General features: G+C 49.6%; 2 protein-coding genes across 3 annotated transcripts in view; one reads left to right on the top strand and one right to left on the bottom strand.

The window, feature by feature from the left end:
- LOC116958093 (ribosomal protein S6 kinase beta-2-like) overlaps positions 1 to 3,149 on the top strand; it is a 61,234-nt gene extending 58,085 nt beyond the window's left edge. The window contains exon 14 of one of the 2 annotated variants that reach the window (XM_032980578.2): positions 1,763 to 3,149. In XM_032980578.2, the coding sequence (XP_032836469.1) occupies positions 1,763 to 2,087 (325 nt within the window). In that variant the 3' untranslated portion in view covers positions 2,088 to 3,149. The remainder of the gene's footprint in view (positions 1 to 1,762) is intronic. The other variant, XM_032980580.2, reaches the window with a different exon arrangement.
- A 6,601-nt stretch (positions 3,150 to 9,750) lies between these two features.
- Positions 9,751 to 15,190, bottom strand: part of LOC116958101 (ankyrin repeat and LEM domain-containing protein 2) — a 67,806-nt gene continuing 62,366 nt past the window's right edge. The window contains exon 14 of the mRNA XM_076055741.1: positions 9,751 to 14,188. Coding sequence (XP_075911856.1) covers positions 14,107 to 14,188 — 82 coding nt within the window. The 3' untranslated portion in view covers positions 9,751 to 14,106. The remainder of the gene's footprint in view (positions 14,189 to 15,190) is intronic.

Raw genomic sequence — 15,190 nt, 5'->3', positions numbered from 1 at the left:
TGTCTCTATGTATCTCTATATGTCTCTGTGTCTCTATGTATCTCTATGGGTCTCTGTGTGTCTCTGTGTGTCTCTATGTATTTCTGTGTATATCTGTGTGTCTCTATGTAGCTCTATGTGTCTCTATGCATCTCTATATGTCTATGTGTGTCTCTATGTATCCATATGGGTCTCTGTGTATCTCTATGGGTCTCTGTGTGTCTATATGTATCTCTATGTATCTCTGTGTGTCTCTATGCATCTCTATGTGTCTCTGTGCATCTCTATGTATCTTTATGTATCTCTGTGTGTCTCTGTGTGTCTCTGTGTGTCTCTGTGTGTCTCTATGGGTCTCTATGGGTCTCTGTGCGTCTCTATGTACCTCAACAAAGTGCTGCACCAGCAGCAGCTGGCGACATGAACAGAGCTTCATTGTGTCTCTGTGTGTCTCTATGTGTCTCTGTGCATCTCTATGTATCTTTATGTATCTCTGTGTGTCTCTGTGTGTCTCTGTGTGTCTCTGTGTGTCTCTATGGGTCTCTATGGGTCTCTGTGCATCTCTATGTACCTCAACAAAGTGCTGCACCAGCAGCAGCTGGCGACATGAACAGAGCTTCATTGTATCTCTGTGTCTCTGTATGTCTCTATGTACCTCTATGTATCTCTGTGTGTCTATGTATCTCTGTGCGTCTCTATATGTCTCTATGTACCTCTATGTATCTCTGTGTGTCTGTGTGTCTCTGTGTGTCTCTGTGTGTCTCTATGTGTCTCTATGTATATCTGTGCGTCTCTGTGTGTCTCTGTGTGTCTCTGTGTGTTTCTCTGTGTCTCTGTGTGTCTCTGTGTGTCTCTGTGTGTCTTTGTGTGTCTCTATGTGTTTCTCTGTGTCTCTGTGTGTCTCTGTGTACCTCTATGTATCTCTGTGTGTATCTATGTATCTCTGTGTGTCTCTGTGTGTCTCTGTGTGTCTCTGTGTGTTTCTCTGTGTCTCTGTGTGTCTCTGTGTGTCTCTGTGTGTCTCTGTGTGTCTCTATGTGTTTCTCTGTGTCTCTGTGTGTCTCTGTGTACCTCTATGTATCTCTGTGTGTATCTATGTATCTCTGTGTGTCTCTGTGTGTCTCTGTGTACCTCAACAAAGCTGCGGCACCAGCGGCAGCTAGCGACATGAACAGAGCTTCATTGTATCTCTGTGTGTCTCTATGTGTCTCTATGTACCTCTATGTGTTTCTGTGTGTTTCTGTGTGTCTCTGTGTGTCTCTGTGTGTCTCTGTGCGTCTCTGTGTGTCTCTATGTGTCTCTGTGTGTCACTGTGTGTCTCTATGTGTCTCTATGTATCTATGTGTGTCTCTATGTGTCTCTGTGTGTCACTGTGTGTCTCTATGTGTCTCTGTGTGTCACTGTGTGTCTCTGTGTATCTCTGTGTACCTCTATGTATCTCTGTGTGTCTCTATGTATCTCTGTGTCTCTGTGTGTGTCTGTGCGTCTCTGTGCGTCTCTCTGTGTCTCTGTGTGTCTCTGTGTATCTCTATGCATCTCTGTGGGTCTCTATGCGTCTCTGTGTGTCTCTGTGTTTCTCTGTGCATCTCTATGTAACCTCAACAAAGCTGCGGTACCAGCGACACCTGGCGACATGGACAGAGCCTCTTTGTTGTCTCGGCGTTTGCGCCGACGTCGGCCAATCGGCGGCGGCGGCGCTCACCGCCGCCGCCGCCGATTGGCCGCTTGGCCGGCGTCACCGTCGAGGGTTGACGTTGCTGCCCAATTTGTGTTTCTGCCCCCAAAGCCCCGTCAAGTTCAACCCCCTCTCGGAGCCGTTCGCCGCTTGCCCCGCCGACGACCCCTCCTCCGCCTTGAACGTCGCCGGCGGAGGAGCTGGAGGAGCGGGAGGAGTTGGAGGAGGTGGAGCTGGAGGAGGAGCTGGAGCTGGAGGAGCTGGAGGAGTTGGAGCTCCTCCTCCTCGCTCCGCTAGCGGCAGGCCGGGAGGGAAAGCGCACCAAGATGGCCGAAGGGGGGCGTCGTCGGCGTCGAAGCACCGGCAGCACCACAGCCCCGGCCACAACTCCTCCGCGCCCCTCCCGATCAAACCGGGGAAGGCGGCCAATGGCTGAAACCTCGGGGCGGTGGGGGTGGCGGTGGGGGTGGCGGTGGGGGTGGTGTCGGGGGCGGGGGGCAGATGCCAAATCCGGGACGAAACGGAAAACAGAAAACTGTTGATTTAAGGCTTTTCGCGACTGCAGGGAATCACGTCCTTGGTTATTCCGGTAAAGTTCACCACCGCGTAGGAGGGGAGAGAATTAAAAAAATAAAAATATAAAACGATGAAATTCTCACGACGTTTTCGACTGCAACACAAGCAGCAGCGATCATCATCAGGTGTGAAAACCAGCACGTAGGAAAGGAAACAATAAAATAATAAAAATATAAAACGATAAAATTCTCACGACATTTTGACTGCAACAGCACCAGCAAATCATCGTCCTCGTCGTCGTCATCGGGTGTGAAAACCACAGCAAGAAAATGTAGGGGAGAAAAAAACATTTAACGAGCGTGTGGATTGATGAATAAATGATGGTGTGTAAAAACAAAAATGGCCGACCCCCTCCCCCCAAACCCCCCCCCCTGCCCGTGTAAAGAAAAAAAATGGCCGTCATCCCGTGAACAAAATGGCTGCCCTCATGTAAAAAAAATGGCCGCCCCCACGTTAAACAAAATGGCCGCCCTCACGTAAACAAAATGGCTGCCCTCACGTAAACAAAATGGCTGCCCTCGCGTAAACAAAATGGCTGCCCTCATGTAAAAAATGGCCGTCATCCCGTGAACAAAATGGCTGCCCTCATGTAAAAAAAATGGCCGCCCCCACGTTAAACAAAATGGCCGCCCTCACGTAAACAAAATGGCTGCCCTCACGTAAACAAAATGGCTGCCCTCACGTAAACAAAATGGCTGCCCTCATGTAAAAAATGGCCGTCATCCCGTGAACAAAATGGCTGCCCTCATGTAAAAAATGGCCGCCCCCATGTTAAACAAAATGGCCGCCCTCACGTAAACAAAATGGCTGCCCTTACGTAAACAAAATGGCTGCCCTCACGTAAACAAAATGGCTGCCCTCATGTAAAAAATGGCCGCCCCCACGTAAAAAAAGTGGCTGCCATCCTGTGAACAAAATGGCTGCCCTTATGTAAAAAATGGCCGCCCCCACGTTAAACAAAATGGACGCCCTCATGTAAACAAAATGGCTGCCCTCACGTAAAAAATGGCCGCCCCCAAGTAAAAAAATGGCCGCCCCCACGTAAATAAAATGGCTGCCTCAATGGGGAAAAAAAATGGCCGCCTACATGACAATTAAAAAATGGCCGACTTCTTTTTACTTTACCGCTGGGGTGACCATTTTGTTTTCGAAGCTCAGGAAGCCCCCCCCCCCCAAACGCCGCGGTGGTGGGGCAAAAAAAGTTGTTTGGGGGTGGGTGGGGTGAGTGGGTGGGGGTGGGTGGGGTGGGTGGGGGATTTAACTTAAAAGACACAAAATAAAGATTAAGTGAACGGAGCTCCCGGCAGCTGTTGATTTGGTTGGACGGGACAGAGACCCACAGACTCACCACACACAGAGACCCATAGACTCACCACACAGAGACCCACAGACTCACCACACATAGACCCACAGACTCACCACACAGAGACTCATAGACTCACCACACAGAGACCCGTAGACTCACCACACAGAGACCCACAGACTCTTCACACAGAGACCCATAGACTCACCACACAGAGACCCATAGACTCACCACACAGAGACCCATAGACTCACCACACAGAGACCCACAGACTCGCCACACAGAGACCCATAGACTCACCACACAGAGACCCAGAGACTCACCACACAGAGACCCATAGACTCACCACACAGAGACCCAGAGACTCACCACACAGAGACCCATAGACTCACCACACAGAGACCCATAGACACATCACACAGAGACCCACAGACTCATCACACAGAGAGCCACAGACTCACCACACAGAGACCCATAGACTCATCACACAGAGACCCATAGACTCATCACACAGAGACGCATAGACTCACCACACAGAGACTCATAGACTCACCACATTGAGACCCATAGACTCACCACACAGAGACCCAGAGACTCACCACACAGAGACCCATAGACTCACCACACAGAGACCCATAGACACATCACACAGAGACCCAGAGACTCACCACACAGACCCACAGACTCACCACACAGAGACCCATAGACTCACCACACAGAGACCCATAGACACATTACACAGAGACCCATAGACTCACCACACAGAGACCCATAGACTCACCACACACAGACCCATAGACTCATCACACAGAGACCCACAGACTCACCACACACAGACCCATAGACTCACCACACAGAGACCCTTAGACTCACACAGAGACCCTTAGACTCACACAGAGACCCATAGACTCACCACACAGAGACCCATAGACTCACCACACAGAGACCCATAGACTCACCACACAGAGACCCATAGACTCACCACACAGAGACCCACCGACTCACCACATACCCATAGACTCACCACACAGAGACCCATAGACTCACCACACAGAGACCCATAGACTCACCACACAGAGACCCACAGACTCACCACACGGAGACCCATAGACTCATCACACAGAGACCCATAGACTCACCACACAGAGACCCATAGACTCACCACACAGAGACCCATAGACTCACCACACAGATACCCATAGACTCACCACACAGAGACCCACAGACTCACCACACAGAGACCCACAGACTCACACACAGAGACCCATAGACTCATCACACAGAGACCCATAGACTCACCACACAGAGACCCATAGACTCACACAGAGACCCATAGACTCACCACACGGAGACCCATAGACTCACCACACAGAGATCGATAGACTCACCACACAGAGACCCACAGACTCACCACACAGAGACCCATAGATTCACCACACAGAGACCCTTATACTCACCACACAGAGACCCATAGGCTCACACATAGAGACCCATCGACACTCACACACATAGACCCATAGACTCACACACACACAAAACCATAGACTCACACAGAGACCCATAGACTCACCACACAGAGACCCATAGACTCACCACACAGAGACCCATAGACTCACACAGAAACCCATAGACTCACCACGCGGAGACCCATAGACTCACCACGCAGAGACCCATAGACTCACCACACAGAGACCCATAGACTCACCACACAGAGACCCATATACTCACCACACAGAGACCCATAGACTCACCACACTAAGACCCATAGACTCACCACGTAGAGACCCATAGACTCACCACACGGAGGCCCATAGACTCACCACACTGAGACCCATAGACTCATCACACAGAGACCCATAGACTCGCACAGAGACACATAGACTCACCACACAGAGACCCATAGACTCACCACACGGAGACCCACAGACTCAACACACAGAGACCCACAGACTCAACACACAGAGACCCATAGACTCATTACACAGAGACCCACAGACTCACCACACAGAGACCCATAGACTCACCACACGGAGACCCACAGAATCACCAGAGACCCATAGACTGGCATAGATTTTAGATTGATCACTCTTTAGAACCGCTGCTTGTGGTTGTTGTTGTGGTTGAAGTGGTTGTTGTGGTTGTTGTGGTTGTTGGTGTGGTTGTTGTGGTTGTTGTTTTTAGGACTTTGTTGTTCTTCCCACCACTGCACCTCCCGATTAGGGCGGTCGGCTACGTCCGGTGTGACAAACACAACAACAACCGCCATTCGCCACTAAGTGGCGGTGATGTCACCACGACGCTTGTGCCAGGCTATGTGCACCCTGAGGCCACGTGAAGTGTCGAACGCCTGCTGGCAGGAGGTCACGGGGCAGACCCAGCAGGTGCCACGGGTCGACTGACTGAGATGACTGGCTGATGCACCACCTGTGCCCCCTACTGTGGCAACCTGCTGTGCTTTAGCCACCCGGCGCTCCGCTCGTTGTTCTGAGCGTCGCTCCTCCGCCCTCCGTTGTTGTTGGAGGGCGACTGCCTCCAACTGCCCAGTAGCATCCTTCACGAGCCTCCTCCACAGAGGCCGATCTTGACACCGCTGGTACCGGTTATCGGCAAGTCCACTCAGCTCCACGTCCTCCTGTACCACGTCACTCCATCTCTTCTCTAGCCCGTGCCGCGCCCGTTTAGCCCCTTCGATCCGGCCGAACAAAAGCTGTTTCGGCATGCGGTGGCTGGGCATGCAGGCTACATGACCCAGCCATCGCAGCCTAAATGTTTATAACCGGCGAAGATGTGGCCGAGAAGACCTGAAGCTTAGTGCGGAGCGACAGACCAGGTAGCATTCACACAGTGTTACGCAACCGATGAAAAGATATTGCCGCTCGACTGATTCGGAGTGAGACCTCTGCTGTTAAACTGGAGCCGGTCATAAGCACACTGCTCAGGTATGGGAAACTCTCCACTCTCTCCACAACTGCCCCATCACCGATTGGGAGTTGTGGGGGTGGAGTGTCCAATGGTACAAAATACCCAGGCAGGTGCTTAGTTTTGGTGGGGCTGATGGTAAGGCCCCACCTCTTAGTGGTACGCTCCAGTCTCAGCAGCAGCGTTTCCAACTCCTCCTCTGTAAGAGAGCCTGTCAATGTAAGAGACTGGCATGTCAATGTAAGAGAGAGACTGGCGTGTCAATGTAAGAGACTGGAGTGTCAATGTAAGAGACTGGCGTGTCAATGTAAGAGATTTGCGTGTCAATGTAAGAGGCTGGCGTGTCAATGTAAGGGACTGGCGTGTCAATGTAAGAGAGAGACTGGCGAGTGTCAATGTAAGAGATTTGCTTGTCAATGTAAGAGAGAGACTGGCGTGTCAATGTAAGAGATTTGCTTGTCAATGTAAGAGACTGGCGTGTCAATGTAAGAGACTGGGGAGTGTCAATGTAAGAGGCTGGCGTGTCAATGTAAGAGACTGGCGTGGCAATGTAAGAGGCTGGCGTGTCAATGTAAGAGACTGGCGTGTCAATGTAAGAGAGAGACTGGCGTGTCAATGTAAGAGGCTGGTGTGTCAATGCGAGAGAGACTGGCGTGTCAATGTAAGAGAGAGACTGGCGTGTCAATGTAAGAGACTGGCTTGTCAATGTAAGAGAGAGACTGGCGTGTCAATGTAACAGACTGGCGTGTCAATGTAAGAGAGACTGGCGTGTCAATGTAAGAGATTTGCGTGTCAATGTAAGAGACTGGCGTGTCAATGTAAGAGAGACTGGCGTGTCAATGTAAGAGGCTGGCGTGTCAATGTAAGAGGCTGGCGTGTCAATGTAAGAGAGACTGGCGTGTCAATGTAAGAGACTGGCGTGTCAATGTAAGAGATTTGCTTGTCAATGTAAGAGACTGGCGTGTCAATGTAAGAGATTTGCTTGTCAATGTAAGAGACTGGCGTGTCAATGTAAGAGACTGGGGAGTGTCAATGTAAGAGGCTGGCGTGTCAATGTAAGAGAGACTGGCGTGTCAATGCAAGAGATTTGCTTGTCAATGTAAGGGATTTGCTTGTCAATGCAAGAAATTTGCTTGTCAATGTAAGAGATTTGCTTGTCAATGTAAGAGAGAGACTGGCGTGTCAATGTAAGGGATTTGCTTGTCAATGCAAGAGATTTGCTTGTCAATGTAAGAGACTGGCTTGTCAATGTAAGAGACTGGCGTGTCAATGTAAGAGATTCGCTTGTCAATGTAAGGGATTTGCTTGTCAATGTAAGAGAGAGACTGGCGTGTCAATGTAAGAGGCTGGTGTGTCAATGTAAGAGATTTGCTTGTCAATGTAAGAGAGAGACTGGCGTGCCAATGTAAGAGATTTGAGTGTCAATGTAAGAGATTTGCGAGTGTCAATGTAAGAGATTTGCTTGTCAATGTAAGAGAGAGATTTGCGTGTCAATGTAAGAGATTTGCTTGTCAATGTAAGAGACTGGCGTGTCAATGTAAGAGACTGGCGTGTCAATGTAAGAGATTCGCTTGTCAATGTAAGAGATTTGCTTGTCAATGTAAGAGAGAGACTGGCGTGTCAATGTAAGAGACTTAGCGTGTCAATGTAAGAGAGAGACTGGCGTGTCAATGTAAGAGATTTGCTTGTCAATGTAAGAGATTTGCGTGTCAATGTAAGAGAGAGACTGGCGTGTCAATGTAAGAGATTTGCTTGTCAATGTAAGAGAGAGACTGGCGTGTCAATGTAAGAGATTTGCTTGTCAATGTAAGAGATTTGCTTGTCGATGTAAGAGAGAGACTGGCGTGTCAATGTAAGAGGCTGGTGTGTCAATGTAAGAGATTTGCTTGTCAATGTAAGAGACTGGCGTGTCAATGTAAGAGAGAGATTGGCGTGTCAATGTAAGAGACTGGTGTGTCAATGTAAGAGATTTGCTTGTCAATGTTTGCTTGTCAATGCAAGAGATTTGCTTGTCAATGTAAGAGACTGGCGTGTCAATGTAAGAGATTCGCTTGTCAATGTAAGATATTTGCTTGTCAATGTAAGAGAGAGACTGGCGAGTGTCAATGTAAGAGATTTGCTTGTCAATGTAAGAGATTTGCTCGTCAATGTAAGAGATTTGCTTGTCAATGTAAGAGAGAGACTGGCGTGTCAATGTAAGAGATTTGCTTGTCAATGTAAGAGAGAGACTGGCGTGTCAATGTAAGAGACTTAGCGTGTCAATGTAAGAGAGAGACTGGCGTGTCAATGTAAGAGATTTGCTTGTCAATGTAAGAGATTTGCGTGTCAATGTAAGAGACTGGCGTGTCAATGTAAGAGGCTGGCGTGTCAATGTAAGTGACTGGCGTGTCAATGTAAGAGACTTAGCGTGTCAATGTAAGAGATTTGCTTGTCAATGTAAGAGAGAGACTGGCGTGTCAATGTAAGAGACTTAGCGTGTCAATGTAAGAGAGAGACTGGCGTGTCAATGTAAGAGATTTGCTTGTCAATGTAAGAGATTTGCTTGTCAATGTAAGAGACTGGCGTGTCAATGTAAGAGGCTGGCGTGTCAATGTAAGTGACTGGCGTGTCAATGTAAGAGACTTAGCGTGTCAATGTAAGAGACTGGCGTGTCAATGTAAGAGACTGGCGTGTCAATGTAAGAGACTTAGCGTGTCAATGTAAGAGATTTGCGTGTCAATGTAAGAGACTGGCGTGTCAATGTAAGAGACTGGCGAGTGTCAATGTAAGAGATTTGCTCGTCAATGTAGCAGCTCTCCCGCGATGTTTCCTGCCTGATGCCTGCGGTAGAAACGTCGTGATGATGCTATTTGCATTATTTTAATTACTTTAACTTGCCACGTGACTTTAGCGACAGACCCAAAGAATATTAAGTCAAGATTTAATCATCTTATCATCATGTTATCTTGTCATCATTTGATCATCATCATTTGATCATCATCATTTGATCATAATTTGATCATCAATCATCATTTGATCATCAATCATCATCATCATCATTTGGTCATCATCATCATTTGATCATGATTTGATCATCATCATTTGATCATCAATCATCATCATCATTTGATCATCAATCATCATCATCATGATTTGATCATCATCATGATTTGATCATGATTTGATCATCATCATCATTTGATCATCAATCATCATCATCATTTGATCATGATCATCAATCCTCATCATTTGATCATCATCATCATGATTTGATCATCATCATCTTTGTCGACACGAAGTCATTGCTGACGGCTCTGAGGAGTAGTTTTTTTTGGGGGGGTTTTATTTAAAATTATTTCAAAAGTTGGAGCCGACAGGAAAATGTCAAAACGAGTTGCATAGCGACCGTTACACGGATAGCGGAGTTGGCGTGTGAGGGTACGGGGTTCTGTATGGGATCACAGTGGGTTCTGTATGGGATCAAAGTGGGGTTCTGTATGGGATGAGAGTGGGGTTCTGTATGGGATCAAAGTGGGGTTCTGTATGGGATCAAAGTGGGGTTCTGTATGGGATGAGAGTGGGGTTCTGTATGGGATGAGAGTGGGGTTCTGTATGGGATCACAGTGGGTTCTGTATGGGATCAAAGTGGGGTTCTGTATGGGATGAGAGTGGGGTTCTGTATGGGATCAAAGTGGGGTTCCGTATGGGATGAGAGTGGGGTTCTGTATGGGATCAAAGTGGGGTTCTGTATGGGATGAGAGTGGGGTTCTGTTTGGGATCAAAGTGGGGTTCTGTATGGGATGTGTGGGGTTCTGGTTCTGTATGGGATGAGAGTGGGGTTCTGTATGGGATGAGAGTGGGGTTCTGTATGGGATCAAAGTGGGGTTCTGTATGGGATGAGTGGGGTTCTGTATGGGATCAAAGTGGGGTTCTGTATGGGATGAGAGTGGGGTTCTGTTTGGGATCAAAGTGGGGTTCTGTATGGGATGTGTGGGGTTCTGGTTCTGTATGGGATGAGAGTGGGGTTCTGTATGGGATGAGAGTGGGGTTCTGTATGGGATGAGTGGGGTTCTGTATGGGATGAGTGGGGTTCTGTATGGGATGAGAGTGGGTTCTGTATGGGATGTGAGTGGGGTTCTGTATGGGGTGAGTGGGGTTCTGTATGGGGTGAGTGGGGTTCTGTATGGGATGAGTGGGGTTCTGTATGGGATCAAAGTGGGGTTCTGTATGGGATGAGTGGGGATTATATTTGGGATCAAAGTGGGGTTCTGTATGGGATGAGAGTGGGTTTCTGTATGGGATGAGTGGGTTCTGTATGGGGTGAGTGGGTTCTGTATGGGATGAGAGTGGGGTTCTGTATGGGATGAGAGTGGGGTTCTGTATGGGATGAGTGGGGTTCTGTATGGGATACAGCTTTCAGTGTGGTGAATGAGGCTGGGTTCTATATGGGATGAGACTGGGTTTCTCTATGGGGTGAGTGGGGGTTTTATTTGGGATCAAAGTGGGGTTCTGTATGGGGTGAGTGGGGTTCTGTATGGGATGAGTGGGGTTCTGTATGGGATCTGAGTGGGTTTCTGTATGGGATGAGAGTGGGGGTTCTGTATCGGATGAGTGGGGTGCTGTATGGGATGAGTGGGGTTCTGTATGGGATGAGAGTGGGGGTTCTGTATGGGGTGAGTGGGGGTTCTGTATGGGATGAGAGTGGGGTTCTGTATGGGATGAGTGGGGTTCTGTATGGGATGAGAGTGGGGGTTCTGTATGGGATGAGTGGGGTTCTGTATGGGATGAGTAGGGTTCTGTATGGGATGAGTGGGGGTTCTGTATGGGATCTGAGTGGGTTTCTGTATGGGATCTGATTAGGGTTCTGTATGGGATGAGTGGGGGTTCTGTATGGGATCTGAGTGGGTTTCTGTATGGGATGAGAGTGGGGTTCTGTATGGGATGAGTGGGGTTCTGTATGGGATGAGAGTGGGGTTCTGTATGGGATGAGTGGGTTTCTGTATGGGATCTGAGTGGGTTTCTGTATGGGATGAGTGGGGTTCTATTTGGGATCAAAATGGGTTTCTGTATGGGATGAGAGTGGGGTTCTGTATGGGATGAGTGGGGTTCTATTTGGGATCAAAATGGGTTTCTGTATGGGATGAGAGTGGGGTTCTGTATGGGGTGAGTGGGTTTCTGTATGGGATGAGAGTGGGGGTTCTGTATGGGATCTGTGTGGGTTTCTGTATGGGATGAGTGGGGTTCTATTTGGGATCAAAATGGGTTTCTGTATGGGATGAGAGTGGGGTTCTGTATGGGGTGAGTGGGTTTCTGTATGGGATGAGAGTGGGGGTTCTGTATGGGATCTGAGTGGGTTTCTGTATGGGATGAGTGGGTTCTGTATGGGATGAGTGGGGTTCTGTATGGGGTGAGTGGGTTCTGTATGGGATGAGTGGGGTTCTGTATGGGATGAGTGGGTTCTGTATGGGGTGAGAGTGGGGTTCTGTATGGGATGAGAGTGGGGGTTCTGTATGGGATGAGTGGGGTTCTGCATGGTATGAGAGTGGGGTTCTGTATGGGGTGAGTGGGTTTTGTATGGGATGAGTGGGTTCTGTATGGGATGAGTGGGGTTCTGTATGGGATGAGTGGGGTTCTGTATGGGGTGAGTGGGTTTCTGTATGGGGTGAGTAGGGTTCTGTATGGGATGAGTGGGGGTTCTGTATGGGATGAGTGGGGTTCTGTATGGGATGAGTGGGTTCTGTATGGGATGAGTGGGTTCTGTATGGGGTGAGTGGGTTTCTGTATGGGATGAGAGTGGGGGTTCTGTATGGGATGAGAATGGGGGTTCTGTATGGGGTGAGTGGGGTTCTGTATGGGATGAGTGTGGGGTTCTGTATGGGGTGAGTGGGGTTCTGTATGGGATGAGTGGGTTCTGTATGGGATGAGTGGGTTCTGTATGGGATGAGTGGGGTTCTGTATGGGATGAGTGGGGTTCTGTATGGGGTGAGTGGGTTCTGTATGGGATGAGAGTGGGGGTTCTGTATGGGGTGAGTGGGTTTCTGTATGGGGTGAGTGGGTTTCTGTGTGGGATGAGAGTGGGGGTTCTGTATGGGATCTGAGTGGGTTCTGTATGGGATCTGAGTGGGTTTCTGTATGGGATGAGAGTGGGGTTCTGTATGGGATGAGTGGGGTTCTGTATGGGATGAGAGTGGGGTTCTGTATGGGATGAGTGGGTTTCTGTATGGGATCTGAGTGGGTTTCTGTATGGGATGAGTGGGGTTCTATTTGGGATCAAAATGGGTTTCTGTATGGGATGAGAGTGGGGTTCTGTATGGGATGAGTGGGGTTCTATTTGGGATCAAAATGGGTTTCTGTATGGGATGAGAGTGGGGTTCTGTATGGGGTGAGTGGGTTTCTGTATGGGATGAGAGTGGGGGTTCTGTATGGGATCTGTGTGGGTTTCTGTATGGGATGAGTGGGGTTCTATTTGGGATCAAAATGGGTTTCTGTATGGGATGAGAGTGGGGGTTCTGTATGGGATCTGAGTGGGTTTCTGTATGGGATGAGTGGGTTCTGTATGGGATGAGTGGGGTTCTGTATGGGGTGAGTGGGTTCTGTATGGGATGAGTGGGGTTCTGTATGGGATGAGTGGGTTCTGTATGGGGTGAGAGTGGGGTTCTGTATGGGATGAGAGTGGGGGTTCTGTATGGGATGAGTGGGGTTCTGCATGGTATGAGAGTGGGGTTCTGTATGGGGTGAGTGGGTTTTGTATGGGATGAGTGGGTTCTGTATGGGATGAGTGGGGTTCTGTATGGGATGAGTGGGGTTCTGTATGGGGTGAGTGGGTTTCTGTATGGGGTGAGTGGGGTTCTGTATGGGATGAGTGGGGGTTCTGTATGGGATGAGTGGGGTTCTGTATGGGATGAGTGGGTTCTGTATGGGATGAGTGGGTTCTGTATGGGGTGAGTGGGTTTCTGTATGGGATGAGAGTGGGGGTTCTGTATGGGATGAGAATGGGGGTTCTGTATGGGGTGAGTGGGGTTCTGTATGGGATGAGTGTGGGGTTCTGTATGGGGTGAGTGGGGTTCTGTATGGGATGAGTGGGTTCTGTATGGGATGAGTGGGTTCTGTATGGGATGAGTGGGGTTCTGTATGGGATGAGTGGGGTTCTGTATGGGGTGAGTGGGTTCTGTATGGGATGAGAGTGGGGGTTCTGTATGGGGTGAGTGGGTTTCTGTATGGGGTGAGTGGGTTTCTGTGTGGGATGAGAGTGGGGGTTATGTATGGGATCTGAGTGGGTTCTGTATGGGATCTGAGTGGGGTTCTGTATGGGATGAGTGGGGTTCTGTATGGGATGAGTGGGGTTCTGTATGGGATGAGTGGGGTTCTGTATGGGATGAGTGGGGTTCTGTATGGGATGAGTGGGGTTCTGTATGGGGTGAGTGGGTTCTGTATGGGATGAGAGTGGGGGTTCTGTATGGGATGAGTGGGGTTCTGTATGGGATGAGAGTGGGGGTTCTGTATGGGATGAGTGGGGTTCTGTATGGGATGAGAGTGGGGGTTCTGTATGGGGTGAGTGGGTTCTGTATGGGATGAGTGGGTTTCTGTATGGGATGAGTGGGGTTCTGTATGGGGTGAGTGGGTTCTGTATGGGATGAGTGGGTTCTGTATGGGATGAGACACGGCTAATGAGTAACGCTCAGGGTACATGGACGTGTGTTGAACCGGGCTGGTTGCAGCTCCGAGGCATTCTGCCCACAGACTTAAAAGGGCTCAGCCACCTGGGGGTGGGGAGAACACACAGAGAGAGAGAGAGCCTTAGTCTGGCTCAGAGAGCCTTAGTCTGGCTCAGTGAGCCTTAGTCTGGCTCTGTGAGCCTTAGTCTGGCTCTGTGAGCCTTAGTGTGGCTCAGTGAGACAGTCTGGATCAGTGAGCCTCAGTCTGGCTCAGTGAGCCTCAGTCTGGCTCAGTGAGCCTTAGTCTGGATCAGTGAGCCTTAGTCTGGCTCTGTGAGCCTTAGTCTGGCTCTGGGAGCCTTAGTCTGGATCAGTGAGCCTTAGTCTGGCTCAGTGAGCCTCAGTCTGGCTCAGTGAGCCTTAGTCTGGATCAGTGAGCCTTAATCTGGCTCTGTGAGCCTTAGTCTGGCTCTGTGAGCCTTAGTCTGGCTCTGGGAGCCTTAGTCTGGATCAGTGAGCCTTAGTCTGGCTCAGTGAGCCTCAGTCTGGATCAGTGAGCCTTAGTCTGGCTCTGTGAGCCTTAGTCTGGCTCTGTGAGCCTTAGTCTGGCTCTGGGAGCCTTAGTCTGGATCAGTGAGCCTTAGTCTGGCTCCGTGAGCCTTAGTCTGGCTCTGAGTCTCAGTGATTAATACTGAACCCTGTGGGAGCCTTAGTCTGGCTCAGTGAGCCTCAGTCTGGCTCAGTGAGACTTAGTCTGGCTCAGTGAGCCTCAGTCTGGCTCTGTGAGCCTCAGTCTGGCTCTGTGAGCCTCAGTGACTAACACTGAACCCTGTGGGAGCCTTAGTCTGGATCAGTGAGCCTTAGTCTGGCTCAGTGAGCCTCAGTCTGGCTCAGTGAGCCTTAGTCTGGATCAGTGAGCCTTAGTCTGGCTCTGTGAGCCTTAGTCTGGCTCTGTGAGCCTTAGTCTGGCTCTGGGAGCCTTAGTCTGGATCAGTAAGCCTTAGTCTGGCTCCGTGAGCCTTAGTCTGGCTCTGAGTCTCAGTGATTAATACTGAACCCTGTGGGAGCCTTAGTCTGGCTCAGTGAGCCTCAGTCTGGCTCAGTGAG

The sequence above is a fragment of the Petromyzon marinus genome, chromosome 72, assembly GCF_048934315.1.
Source record: "Petromyzon marinus isolate PM22_M1 ecotype Great Lakes invasive population chromosome 72, UKy_Petmar_22M1.pri1.0, whole genome shotgun sequence".
NCBI lineage: Eukaryota > Metazoa > Chordata > Hyperoartia > Petromyzontiformes > Petromyzontidae > Petromyzon > Petromyzon marinus.
This window is presented reverse-complemented; position numbering and strand designations above follow the sequence as displayed.